At 36.3% G+C, this 13,673-nt stretch overlaps 1 protein-coding gene across 1 annotated transcript in view; it reads right to left on the bottom strand.

The window, feature by feature from the left end:
* LOC105041813 (uncharacterized) overlaps positions 1-13,119 on the bottom strand; it is a 29,631-nt gene extending 16,512 nt beyond the window's left edge. The window contains 7 exon segments of the mRNA XM_010918845.4: positions 1,008-1,079; positions 1,488-1,533; positions 7,471-7,582; positions 9,393-9,494; positions 9,876-9,926; positions 12,812-12,919; positions 12,922-13,119. Coding sequence (XP_010917147.2) covers positions 1,008-1,079; positions 1,488-1,533; positions 7,471-7,582; positions 9,393-9,494; positions 9,876-9,926; positions 12,812-12,919; positions 12,922-12,961 — 531 coding nt within the window. The 5' untranslated portion in view covers positions 12,962-13,119.
* Between the last annotated feature and the right edge of the window lie 554 nt (positions 13,120-13,673).

A 13,673-nucleotide genomic window follows, 5' to 3' on the forward strand; every position in this document is an offset into this window, starting at 1 on the left:
AGAAAATTGATTACTAGAAAAATAAGTTTAAAATTATGGATTATATTTTTTTGATTGATTTTAAGATTTAATATTAAATATTTAAAATTATAGGTTATTTTTCTAATCATTTTGGTTCATATTTTATTATGGAACTCAATTCAGTAATACTCTAATTAAATTTTTTGGTATTCATATTTTTAATTTAGACGAAGGAGTTATGATAGATGAAGACTAGCATTAATGTAAGTTCATCAACTAATAAAAATATTATATATTATATTATATAAATAATTTATATATTGATAAAATATTTTAAATTTTTGCTTTGACTCAAGGTAAATCCCGCTGCGAAGCGCGGGTTACATGCTAGTAGTAATTCAAACATGATACCAAAGAATAATTTAGGATATTCACTAGACTGATATAGCATTCCCATAACGTGCTAGATTCAACATTAACAATGCATGCAGATACCATTTACTTATAAGCCAGTAATCAGACAGATTGAACTCATTTAATAGAACATACAACGCATTTATGCACTCGCAATTTGATCCTTCCAAAAATGCAGGACTTTGATACTAATGCATAGTACTTTTTCAAGGAATAAAGAAAACAGGGCATTTGTTGTAAGTAGATAGAAATATAAGATCAACGAATTTCAGGTTGCATATGAGAGTTATTGAGTTAATAACAATGGCATGGTCTTTCGATGCCACATATCACCAAATAGAGAAGTCGGATTACTAATGATGCCAATTATTTAAGATTTTGACTTTAAGCAGAGTCTGACATCTGCAATTGTGAGGTTGTTCTTTAATTTTATACCAGTCTTGTTACAGGACCCACTCAAAGCTTGTTATGAAACCCAGAATCTTGCTGATTCATTTGTTGTGGCATAATAAGTCAATATTGCTATACAATATCATCATGGAATTGAAAAATGAAAATAAATTCCTTGTTCTGACAAAGCAGATGCCATCCAATAGCAAATAATGAATGCTAAAATATTAGTAGAAAAATACCGGAGCATCTAAAATTGTGAATCTTGTATTTTCTGTCTCAAAATGAGCTCTGCCAACCTCCACAGTCTTTCCCTGAAATCCATAAATATTTAAAAAAAAAAAAAGCAAAAATAATTGATTGGAAAAATCATGCAGTCCATTATGAGATGATATGTTAAGCAAAAAAATACATAGAACACATGAGTCAAGTCTTTACAAGTAAGATGATGTTTTCAAACATAACATAAATGACAAAGGCATAAGAGACTTCTTGATTTCAGCATGCATGTAACAATTAGACCTTATCATATTCATATAATATTGAAAAAAAATGACCCAGGTATAACAGCGCAGGTAAGCAAAAAAAAATCTAGAGCTTGGCAAAAAGATCATAAAGGAAGTTTAACCCACAATAGATTGAGATAGGAGAAACTAAATTGAGTAAATTCCATAAGAGATTGGCATTCAAACAAAATGAGAATTCAGGGCAGCAAAACACACCTTTACACGTTCTTCCTCATTCGTGTCCATAATATAAGCCATGTACCTAGAATATCAAAGACCAGGCTGCTTAATAAATATATATCTATGGATGTGTGTGCGTGTGTGTAAGAACTTAAAAAAAACAAAAAGAAAAAATAATCATGAAGTTATTCAAGACCAGTCCATAGCAAATTGTGAAAGAATAGACCCACCAGCAAATGCTACATAACATGCAAATATGTCAAAGTAGCAATAACTTGAAAAACACTTAAGTCACAAAATAGAACAATTCAACCACCCACATGCCACATAAATAACAGTTAAGAACTCAGCCCTCTGATTTATCCCTAATTTGGTATTCACTGGAATTTAATGCCATCCCAACAAAGCTTACATATCCTGACATGACATGTATTTGTGAAAAAAAAAAAAGATATTTTTCTCGAGAACAAATGCTCCTAAGTCCAGACATTAGAAGGCTTAGAGCAAAATATTCTAGCCCTTGAAGATACAAAAGATTAAGAAAATATGGAAAGGGTACAAAACAAACAAAGAATTTAATAAAGTATAAAAACATAAAAGAAGAATCTTGAATTTACTCATGAAGTTCAACAAGGCATTCAATGTTTCCGTAAATGCTCTTTCATGTACTTGCATAAATATCTGTCCTCCTCCTTTCAGAAGAATTTTTTTTCACCAGAGAAACAAGCAAGAAGATTCTGCTGATTCTTTTTTGACAACGGATGAAAGAGGATCAATTTATAAAATATGGATACACCACAAAAATAAGTTCACCATACCAACACACTATGACCATGGTGGATAAGGCAATGCTCTTGCCCATCAAAATCTCCTCAATCAAGAGAAAACATTCCTAGTATATCATGCATCCCGTTCCATATAGTAAGTAAATGCCTCAGGCTAGCATTCATTGAATAGAAATCATATCACAGCATTATTTCCTCCAGGCAGACTTATGAACCCCAAAAGACTCATTATAGAGAGCCAATTCACCAATACGAACCAAATCTAATTAGAGCAACCACAAGCTTGGCAGGCATCTCAATGTAGGTGACACACAGATTCTCTTTTGAAAATGGACAGCACAGAAGAGAACATTGTAATTTACCTGATTCTTGAATCTATACACCAAGACATTCCTATTACCAAAGCAATGTTCATCATGTTCCTTCACAATCTCCCCATGCCACTTCATTCATAGTGACTTTCGAGTTTCTTTTACCATAAAGCTAGCAACTACAGAAACTAATAAAAAAAGCATTTAAGGAAATCCCAATTTTAAACATATCCTCTGCAAAGGGATTCCAGATTCTTTACGAAATTTCAAAACATTAGCAGATGATCAAGCAATTTTTTCTTCTCTTTGAGCACATAGATCAACAAAGCATCATATTAGATTTGTGTTCTAGAGGTCCTTTCTATATGATTATATTTTAATGAATAAAAACATAGTCAACCTAAAAAAAGACAAATCCACTTGCAAACCAAAGACCTGACACAGGAATAAAAGGAAAGATGTGTAGGACATTTAATAGATGAAATGGGTGACAACCTCCTCATATCTTCAGAATAAAATGCAGATAGATAAGAATGTAGCAAAGCAAGACACCTCCTCAACCACAAGATCTCCTCCAAAATACAATCATGCACACAATCATATCACCTAAAATTTTTTTGGCACTCAGATAATGATTTTGATGATTTTAATGAATAAAGTACTTTTTGGGGATGTATCACCTAAAAAGTACTTTCCATGTGGAAGAATTGCATGCTAAGAATGAAGGGAGTTCTTGACATGGAGTTGGCACTTGGCAAACAGTTCCCTATTTGCCTGAGAGGGGAAGGCTTGAAGCATCATGGCCCTCTGCTCTTCAACCATGCCTAGCTCTTCGCAGGCTCATGGCCTAGCTTCGGAATGGGATCAATTAGTCTCTGACATTAACCCACCGCAGCAGGAGACCACTTGGAATTCTGTTGAAAAAGGTGAGGAAGAGGGAGGGAGAGACACACAAAGAACGGAAGATTAACTGGAATATGGACAGAGTAATGGAAGGAGGGAAAGCATATGAAAAATTAGTAAGATTTTCTTCCTTAGGAGGAAAAAAAATTGCCTATGAACCTTGCAATTCCTTTTTCCATGAGTCAATAAATTATAGCCAACATGAACTATATTGCAATTTGCCTGCCTTCTGCAAATACTTATCAAGAATAAGATATGAACCCACTTTGCTGAGTCCATATCTCAAAGATCAGTTTGCTAAAGCTTCAGGTGTGTCTGTTGTATTTACACAACATAATTGCTATGCACCTTTATCTAGGAAAGGGCAAGATTTGCATCTCTACGATATTCCAGAAAAATCAAAAAATGGCATGTTAGCTCATGGAGTAGTAACTCTACTAGAACAAAGATGCATATTTATCCCTTCAAGCCAAGGTTTACTATACTGGTCAGCATGGTGTGTACTAACCTTACCATACCATACCGAACTTATATGCAGTACAAAAGATGTACCAAGTGTCAGCATGCCAAACCAGACTCTATATCGGGTGTACCAATACAGTAATAGGAATGTTACCGGTACAGAATCCAATACCGAGATGGCAAACCTTGCTTCAGGCTCCATTTTTCCCCAAATATTGTCTTTGGAATGCAACAACAACACCACATAAAAGTTAAGAAAAGGTCTGGTAGAAGGATCATAAGAATATAATATCACAATTAGAGAGTATAAACTTCACTCTTTTACATCTTCAACCCATCTGCCACCAACCTTGGTTATTCTTACAAGTTCAATGTTCCTACAAACCACATAACTAAAAAATCTACCAGAAATTTCTTCTCAAAATTCTATACATTCCCCTCATTCTCCTCTTACACCCACCACCTTGACTTCTTCAAGAACCTATCAGATGCTCTAACATCCAGGAAACTGCTATCTTTCTCAAGCATCTCCAACGAATTCTGTTTTGCACTCTCACATAGTTGCAGAAATCACCCCCTACCTTTCCCTTCTCAGACTTCCACAATCTCAAGCCACAAAATTTTCAAATTTTCTTTTTTGGTAAGCCAAAATTTTCAGATTTTCAAGGGGATTATTAAAGTGATGTACCAAAAATTTCAAAGGATCAGGACAATGGTCTGCTAGTCAAAACTGAGCATAGGCACCATAGATCCACAAGATCATCTTATAATAATATATCCACAAGCTCCAAGTTTCATAACTTATCAAACTCTAGATATCAAAACACTAGCATCACATACTCCTTTCTTTTCACAAGAAAATCGCATCACATTTAATTCTTTGATCATATAGGAAGACAATGCCATTTAGTGCTAGCAACTTTAGCTCCTGGCAACAATCCACCCTTTCAAGAAGCAAGCTTAGGGCATATGAACTCAGGAGATACCCTTTATGACCCAAATTTTTCCACAGGTGCCGAGAAAGAGAGAGAGAGAGAGAGAGAGAGAGAGAGAGAGAACCAACCTGAAATTCTTTTGTATTTATTTGTCTTTGTTCCTTCATAACAATTGTACTGACCAAAAAAGGCCGTACCACCCAAACCAAGTGGGTGCACAGAACATACCACCCCCAAACCAGGATTGTATAGGCCTTCTCCTCATGACAAGGCCCAAACCGGGCAATTCAAGCCTAAACCTAGTGGTACTAGCCCAAACCGAGCTGAACCACATGATTTGGCTTGATTTAGGATCGTTCAGCTCTCTCCCCCTTAGTTGATTGAGGAGGAGGCAGAGAGGACTCCTATGCCTTCTCCACCTCACCTTCTTATTTTTTTCTTTCAGTTAAAAAGATCTAGAAAAGGAGGGATTTTTACGATTTCAGTTTAGATGCAACCCCAAAACAAGTAAAAAGCCTTCTCCCCTTCCCTCTCCTCTATTTTCCTTTTTTTCCTTTTGCTTGCCAAAATCGGAAAAAAGGGAAAATAAGGGAAGATCATGCCAAACTTTAGATTTTGACATGCTTTCATGATGTGTTGTATATCTACGGATGATCTATGCAACCAAAATTATAATTTTTCTTTGTCTATAAATTTTATATTAAAATAATAATAATAAACAAAAATAATAATCAAAAAATATATGCTCAAACGGATCCCATCGGATAATGGTAATGAGCCTATTGAGGTTGTTTGGGATACAACCCTGCTAATGCAGATGACCTCGCACACAAAGTAATGTCCCAAATCTAGATCTAAGTTGTACATCGGATCATATTCCACACAACCATGCTATGACCTACATGGATATCCTTCATCTAAGATATCATATTCGAGTGGGTATTATCCTCCATAGCCTCAAGCAACTTATAGGCCGGATTTCACTACCACGATCTTCAGATAGCCAATCAAATAAAGGCTTAATAACAGGGTGGCTATCCAGCGGGTGCATACTATGGGGTGCAAGATTATGGGATGGTCCTCTTGAAATCTTGTACTAGTATCGTAGGACCAGACTATGATCACGATTCCAACATCTATGAGGGACACCGATACTCTACAAAATTTTAGATGTTGATACATATTTTGTACTTTAAATCCATTAAATCGACTCCATTTGTTATATTGTATGCATTTTCACATAGTTTAATTGTACTTCAATTCATGACCAAAAAGCATCAAAGTGACAGCAAAATTACAAGTTAAACAACCATAATGATCAAAATAATAAGTGAAAAGCAAAAAGATCAAAAACAAATAGTAATTTAAAAAAAAATAATTAAAAGAATGGCCTATCAGTCAGATAATACGAATGCCACCCCGCAGTGGTGACCGACCAGTATGGCACCTCATACCGGTTTGAAAATCCTTGGACCTTCCAATGACCTATTAAAGCCTCGTCTAATATCTCAACCAGAAAAAGCAACTCTTTTTTATATTCTCACAAACAAGAATTTAAAATTATTGTTTCTCCCATACCTTCTTTTGCCACAGTCCTCTTTCCTTCGATCCCTCCCTCATACATTTGGAGCTACCAATAAGAGTTACCAATGATCGCATTAAAAAAATTAGAACTCAGGTTAAGTAATTACCCAACTGTTTTGGTATTAATATTACCTCACTACACTCAAAAACTACATCCTTACACTTGGAAGTGAAGAAAATCTTATTCTGTTGCCTAAATCAAAACATCAAATTGATAGTACCCTGTCACTATTTCACTCCCTAGAAGATTGTTGAAACAAAACATATTCAAATCAAAATTTTCAGGACTCTTAAAACCTTCTGGAATCCAGCAAAAGCACCTACCAGAGAAAATTAAAGCTTCAACTTTAGAATATATAGTGCAGAGTATATCAGTATTCATAATGAAAGTATAAAGTATAAAGAAGAAAATCTCATAATTTATAAACCCAGATACAATTTAAACAGATCTCTAAGTCAACTGTTTCTATATAGATGCACCGATCGTTCTCAATCTCATGATATCAAGCTTCAGATGCAAATACATCATCCTTCAGGTACATGTGAGTTGTGATCTCAACTTCCTAATGATGTATGAATATATAAACGTATACACTCCTGCACAAGGCAATACCTAGCATGACAAGGTGATGATTGCTTGGTGGCATAGAAGCACAACCCAGAATTAATGAAACATTATTCCCCTAATACAGCAGCAATCAGGGACTCCAAGTATGTATGAGAAATATAGGACAGAATACGTCTCTTTTAGACAACTATGACTTGGCAAGAACGTCCATGATTGAGCATATGACTTTGATGCCAATGGAACAAAAGAAAAAAAAATTGCTGAATATTCAAACTTCATAATGTGATGATATTCAAAACATATCATCATCAACAACACAAAACAGATATGGTAGACAAATGTTGGATCAAATTATTTGTAATAGTGGCAGAGTTGTGACATATAGCAACATATAGTATGTAAGGAAATAACAAACAGAAGCACCTAAGTAACAAATAAACACAACAAACAATGAAGACAACAAGTGCCTACCAGCTTTCTCTGCTTTTATCTTTTGCTTCCTTCTCATATTTCTGTATAGTTCGGTCATCAACCTGACCACTGAGGAAAAGTATCTGGCCTCCGGTTGTAGACTTACCAGCATCTGCATCGATGGAAATACAAGAACAGAGAAAACAGACATGATCCATTAGCTGGTTTTGTTAATATAACAATTAATGTGAATGTGAATGATGAATGCAGTCTGTGCTACAACCTACCACCAGATCTTCACAGGATCAATGGTCCAGGCAGCAACATCAGGTTAGACGTTGAAATGTAGTACAATGACATAAATTAATTTGATAGATGCTTTAAAGTCATGAATGAAACTATGAAGTTGGTATTTACAGTAGGCCTGCCATACAACTAACAGGTAATAAGAGGAGAGGAAGGGTGCATTCCATCCATATATCTCATATTACCTAGACTTATCTATAACAGTTAACTAAGAGAAAGAAGGATCAAGACTTGATAAAAATCTTTGATCAGAAACATATCTGCATTAAACATTGCATTAACATTTAGACATCGGATTTGGTTCAACATCATCTATCTCCTGAACTTTTTCTGTGTGAATTCACAAAATAATTAACAAACTGCAAAGAACTAGAAGTCCAAATGTGAAATACACTCTCCATGAACTCTCATGTACATGTTTGTTGAACCATAATCTCAAACACATAACATGTCCCAAACTTTTGGCTGATATTAAATCCTTTTGAAATTCAGCAAATTAAATCACAAAATATGGCATAGATCCTATAAACAGTTAACTGTGCTCGGACTTGTTTAACAATTCCAAATGCATGAGAATAGAAATATATATTTCATATCTATAGACCTGAGATGGACCTTATAACTATCAGAAAAAGAAACCAGCACATATTGAAAGAAACATATCAAAATCTAAAAGTGATGCTTAGGGCCTGTTTGGACGGTTGGGCCCAAAATCCCATAAGATTCGTAGGTTGGGCCAATACAACCACCGACAGCAATTAGATTATAGGCTAGGCTAGGTCTATCCAAGATCAAGATTTTAAATCCCATGGGACAAAGATATCCCGATTTCTCCCTGAAACGGGATGCCCCACTGTCCCGTTCCATCCCGACAGCAGTCCCAATCATGCATCCCAATAGATATCCTCCATCTTGCCCTTCTTCTTTCCTTTCTTTCTCTCTTTTTTTCTTTTTTTCGTTCTTTTTCTCTACTTTCCTTTCCTTTTTCTTTCTTTTTCTCCCTTCCTTTCTTTTTTTCATTTTTCTTCCTTCCTTTCATTTTTCCCTTTTCTTCATCTTTCCTTCATTTCCTTCCTTCCTCTTTCTTCTTCTCTCGTTGCAAGGATGGGTTTCGAAGTCCTAAGCCCATCCCAATCTTGTTTTCTCACAAGAATGGGATAATCCTGCCAAAATGCCGCCCATCCCATCGGGACGTAAAACCTTATCCAAGACTACCTTCTAAGTGGGCTAGCATGAATCCCATAGGGAGAAAAAAAAAAGATCTATGAAATCTTCTCTTTTTCCCTATGGGATCAGGCCAGCCCACTCAAAAGGTAGTCCTCGCTACTTATAGGTATAGGCCCAACCTAGAATACAATCCAATGTTTTTTATGGTTGTACTTATCCCATCCATGAATCCCATAAGATTTTGGGCCCAACCATCCAAACAAACCCTTAGTGAGATTAAAAAATCCCAAGGGAAAGAGAACACAAGTAATTCTAAGATAAAAGAAATAGAAATAGCAATTATAACAAGATAACAGGCTGGAAAGATATCAATGACCACTAAAGTGTTTTTTGTCATGAAGAAAGCAGAAGAAAGATGAAGAAAATGAGTAATGAGGTGAAGAAAGCTGAAGAAAATGAGTAATGAAACATGAAGCAGAAGAAAGCAAAATTCTAAAAATGAGGCATACCAACATGACCAATGAAAACAACATTTAGGTGCCGCTTCTTGTCTTCTTCCTTTTCATCCAGCTCTTCAACTTCCTCAGTTGCAGCTGCCTCCTTATCTTTCACTGTGATTTTACCAAAACAAGCATAAACATGGAGGGAAAAAAATCATGAACATTGTGTAAATGATGAGGATGAAGATCCAGCAATATTGGATCCATTGAATGGCTCAATAAAAGAAAGTTGAATCCCTTGATCCAAAGATCTTAGTACATTGGTAGGCATGGAGAAGGTAAAGAACAGTGATTAAAAAAGCCAACTCATAAGTAGTTAAATGAATGTTTCCTAATTATGATGGAAGTAATCATCAACTGATATAAAATGAATGGTGAATTTTAATCAACCTTCCTGCCCAGGCAACATTTCTCAAAAACAATAATAATATTATATTATTATTATTACTAATCAACTACACGATATTTGTGAATCTAGATAAGACACTTCACCTTTTGTTTCCAACTGCAATGACTGAAGGTTTGACTGAACCACTTTGACATCTGCAAAAAAAGCAAACATCAAAATTAATTAGAGCTAGACTTTTATAAAACTACCACAAACATTATCCTGCAACAAATAGCAGAGAAATTTCCTTAAACAAGTTTTCCTTCCTTCAGGCTTATTTGAAAAAGCTAACAGTTATGATTCTACAGAGACAACAGTGAAGGTTCATCAAAATACGAATTGGCATTGTAGCTTCCCTATGCATGTTTTGTAGCAAAGCTAATTAATTTATGACTTTTTTGTATATTGGTCACACTCCCAATAATCAGTTAATGAGCAGGGGACTTTTTTCTGGTAATCAGTCCATCTGGATCTTAGTTGTTATAACAGGGGGCAGGTATGGGAACAGGTGCGAGTATGGATACCGAGAAGCAAATATTTTAGAAGCGCTTTAAGTTGTTATGAAGTGAATGTGGGTTTGATATTATGAAGAGATTTTGAAGCAGGTACATTATCCTAGATAGAGTCCAGCTAGCCATCATCTATGATTCGAACTAAGATATTCTAGCAATGCTCCTTGGGGCTTGTCACATATTTGCATAGTAAGACATCAGTGATATCAAGGGCAACAATAACATGATAATATTTTGTGGTTCAAGCAAAAGGAAGAAACCACTATTGCACAAACAAAATGCATTATGCCTGTCCCCTTCTATCCTAATCTAGATCATCCATTAATGCAGTCAAACAGTAAATGAAGGAAATGATTATGTTATCGTTTTTCCTTTAAAATGATGATTGCAAAAGAAGGAAAGATAAAAACCAACCTGGAAAAGATGGGAGAAGGCTTGTTGATTAGTATTACGGTAAACCTTTGAAGATTTTATTTTATCATTAACCATCGCAAAGATCCTCAGCTATCATTACAAAAAGCGCATGAAGATTAAATGCCTTGCCTCCGAACATGTGACCAGCCATTGTTGAGAAATTACATCAAATAACAACAGTGGAGACAATGTCACTCAGTTGAAACCACAACAGGATGCAAAGACATGATGGCAGATTTTTGATGTACTCATAAACACAAGTAGAGTATATTCATTAACACCCAGCCAATACTTTCATCCATCATAGAAGAGTATTTGAAGCACATACAGCCCATTGTTTGGCAAGTCAGTCACTGTAAGTTAATAACACCAAATATATAGACAGAATGGTCTTTCTAAATGATTAATTGACAGATTATCCATCACCTCAAATCAGTTTCATGGTTGCTAAAAATTCCAAATACTTTCTGAACATAATATACATAGGTCTATCTAAACCTAAAAAATCTTGCTAACTCAATGAAGGAAAGAAATGCCAAAAAGACAACTATAACGGTGCCCTGAAGCTAACTCATGGCTTTCATCTAGGCCCAGATATCATTTTGCATAGATATCGGGCAGTTACCATTACAATGTAACTTGTATCTGGGCATAAAATATATTGGCTGGTATAAATTGATATATCCCAATATATTGATATGACATCAAAATATTGGCCACGAACCCTACTATGAATTTTAGAATCTTAAATTATTGTTTTAACCATTAAATGCTTACTTTGTCTTAATATGGAAGTCATCTGAGTTACTAAATTAACCAAGATGTCTTGGTTCCCATAACATTGGCTGAGATCTCAAAAATCTTGATCTTCTAAATTTTCCAATATATCCTATCTCACTGAGATGAGGATGATGTTGGTCCATCTCGGTATCATGCACTGATGCACAATATGAGATGGTTGATATCTCAGTTACTAAAAACCTTGAGCAAAGATACCCAGATATTATCAGAAATATCTGAAAAAATACACTCAAACAATATTGTAAAATTGAGAGAGAGAGAGAGTGAGAGAGAGAGAGAGAGAGATTTATTGCATAGCCTTATCCTCTTGCTCTTTCTTTGAATTTTGAGAAGTTCAAAATTCACAAAATCAAGCAAAAAATGGATGGCATTAAACAGACAGCATGATCATGACAAGAGTGACACGACATAAGATCATTCTTCAGTTAAGGACAACACAGTTATATATCATAGAAACCATTACTCCCTGGATCCAGTTACAAAATCAAAAGCAATAACAGGAAAGATCAAATCCACGTTAAGCCTAACTAAAACAAATGTTTTTCCAGTTCAAGCTTTATGCCACTATCTAAACCTATAGAATCATGAAGATAAAAATGTTCTCCCATAAACAACTCTATTAACGCCAACAGCCTCCCAAATATATTTTGTTCCTTCTACAAATACGCAATACATCCTCTTGTCATACAGGGGGGAAAGAACCGGTAATATGAATATCGACAATATCCTTCTTGATCAACAGATGATGTCGCAATTTCCAATAAATTCTAGACCAACCAAAGCAAAACATCCTGAATGATACTAACTAGATCATCTTGCATCCTTTAGATTTTCCTTTTGTGGGCCAAGTCGCAAGATGATTTCATTTCTTGCGAAAAAAGAAATATAAAAGCTACTGAGAAAGAAATGGAAAAATCCGCATCATCACAGAATTTCCGTCAAAGAATGATTTGTAATAATCCGGCATCCAAAGGAACTGCAAGACAAATTATTTAGGAACCAAACCATCGAGAAAAACAAAAGATACGAAGATGCAATTAGAAAATCCGCATCATCACTAATTTTCTGGGCAAGAATAAGGCTTGCGCAAGAATCCAGCGGCCAAAGGAACCATAAGCAAAAAAAAAAAAAAAAAAGAACAAAACCATTAAGAAAACTAAAGCTCGAACGATCTGAGCTATACTACTGCGACCCCGTGTCCCAAAAAACATCATTGCAAAGAAACACATCAGCTTTCCAACAGGACCAGATCTAAATTCACGGAGAGCTCTTCCAGTATGTAACAAAATTAGGGTTTATGGTACAGAGCGGACCTTCGGCGGGAGGAGGCGCTACAGTTTCATCAGCGGGAGGCGGATTCTCCGCCATGGGCTCGTCCTCCTCCTTGCTCCAGTCGTTGATCTCGCCGTCGTCGACGAGGGCGGGGGGTGGTGGGCGATCTCCGCTCTCGCTCCTTCCTCCATATCTTCGCGAGGGCGGCCAAGGGGCCTCTCACGCCCTCCTCTCGGGCACGTACGGTTTTATCGCGAGGAGGGTTTCGATCAGTGGGCGCGGTGGGGAACGCGACGCTGGTGGCAAGCGGAGAGAGAAGAATAGGCCGTGCTGGGGAAAGGCGGTCGATAAGCAGGCGAGATGCTTCGAAAACTTTGGCTGGGTGTTTTTACATATTGCCCCCTGGCTAAAGCTTATTAGTGCGAAATGCCTCGAGATCTTTCGCTCGGATTTTTACATATTGCCCCTTGGAGAGACGTGATAGACAATCAGCGTTCCTCGCTCGTTTCTTATTGAGCAAAGGCAGTACAGTACGGTAGGGCGTAATACAGGAAAATTACCATGTTCAAGCGGAATCGGAACATTATGTCATGGAGCAAGAGAAGACTTTTGGAATGCACATCATCGACGTTTATTGCATTTTGCCAGAATTAGTCAGAATGCTCTTAAAGGGATCAAAAATATGGAGCCCATCAGATTGACTGCCTGTCTGGAGACTGAACTGTATCTAGTTTACGCATATCTTAGGGCCGTGGCATCATTTGCGCTACTACATACATGTGTTTGGAGCTACTGCTTCTGTGTTCTTCTATAGGTATAGAATTTAGTAATCTTCTTGACCAACCTGCTTCCTTCGATATGGAGTATGGTGGAGTCATCAACCGTGGTATATACCATTTGTTC

The sequence above is a fragment of the Elaeis guineensis genome, chromosome 3, assembly GCF_000442705.2.
Source record: "Elaeis guineensis isolate ETL-2024a chromosome 3, EG11, whole genome shotgun sequence".
In the NCBI taxonomy this organism is placed as follows: domain Eukaryota; kingdom Viridiplantae; phylum Streptophyta; class Magnoliopsida; order Arecales; family Arecaceae; genus Elaeis; species Elaeis guineensis.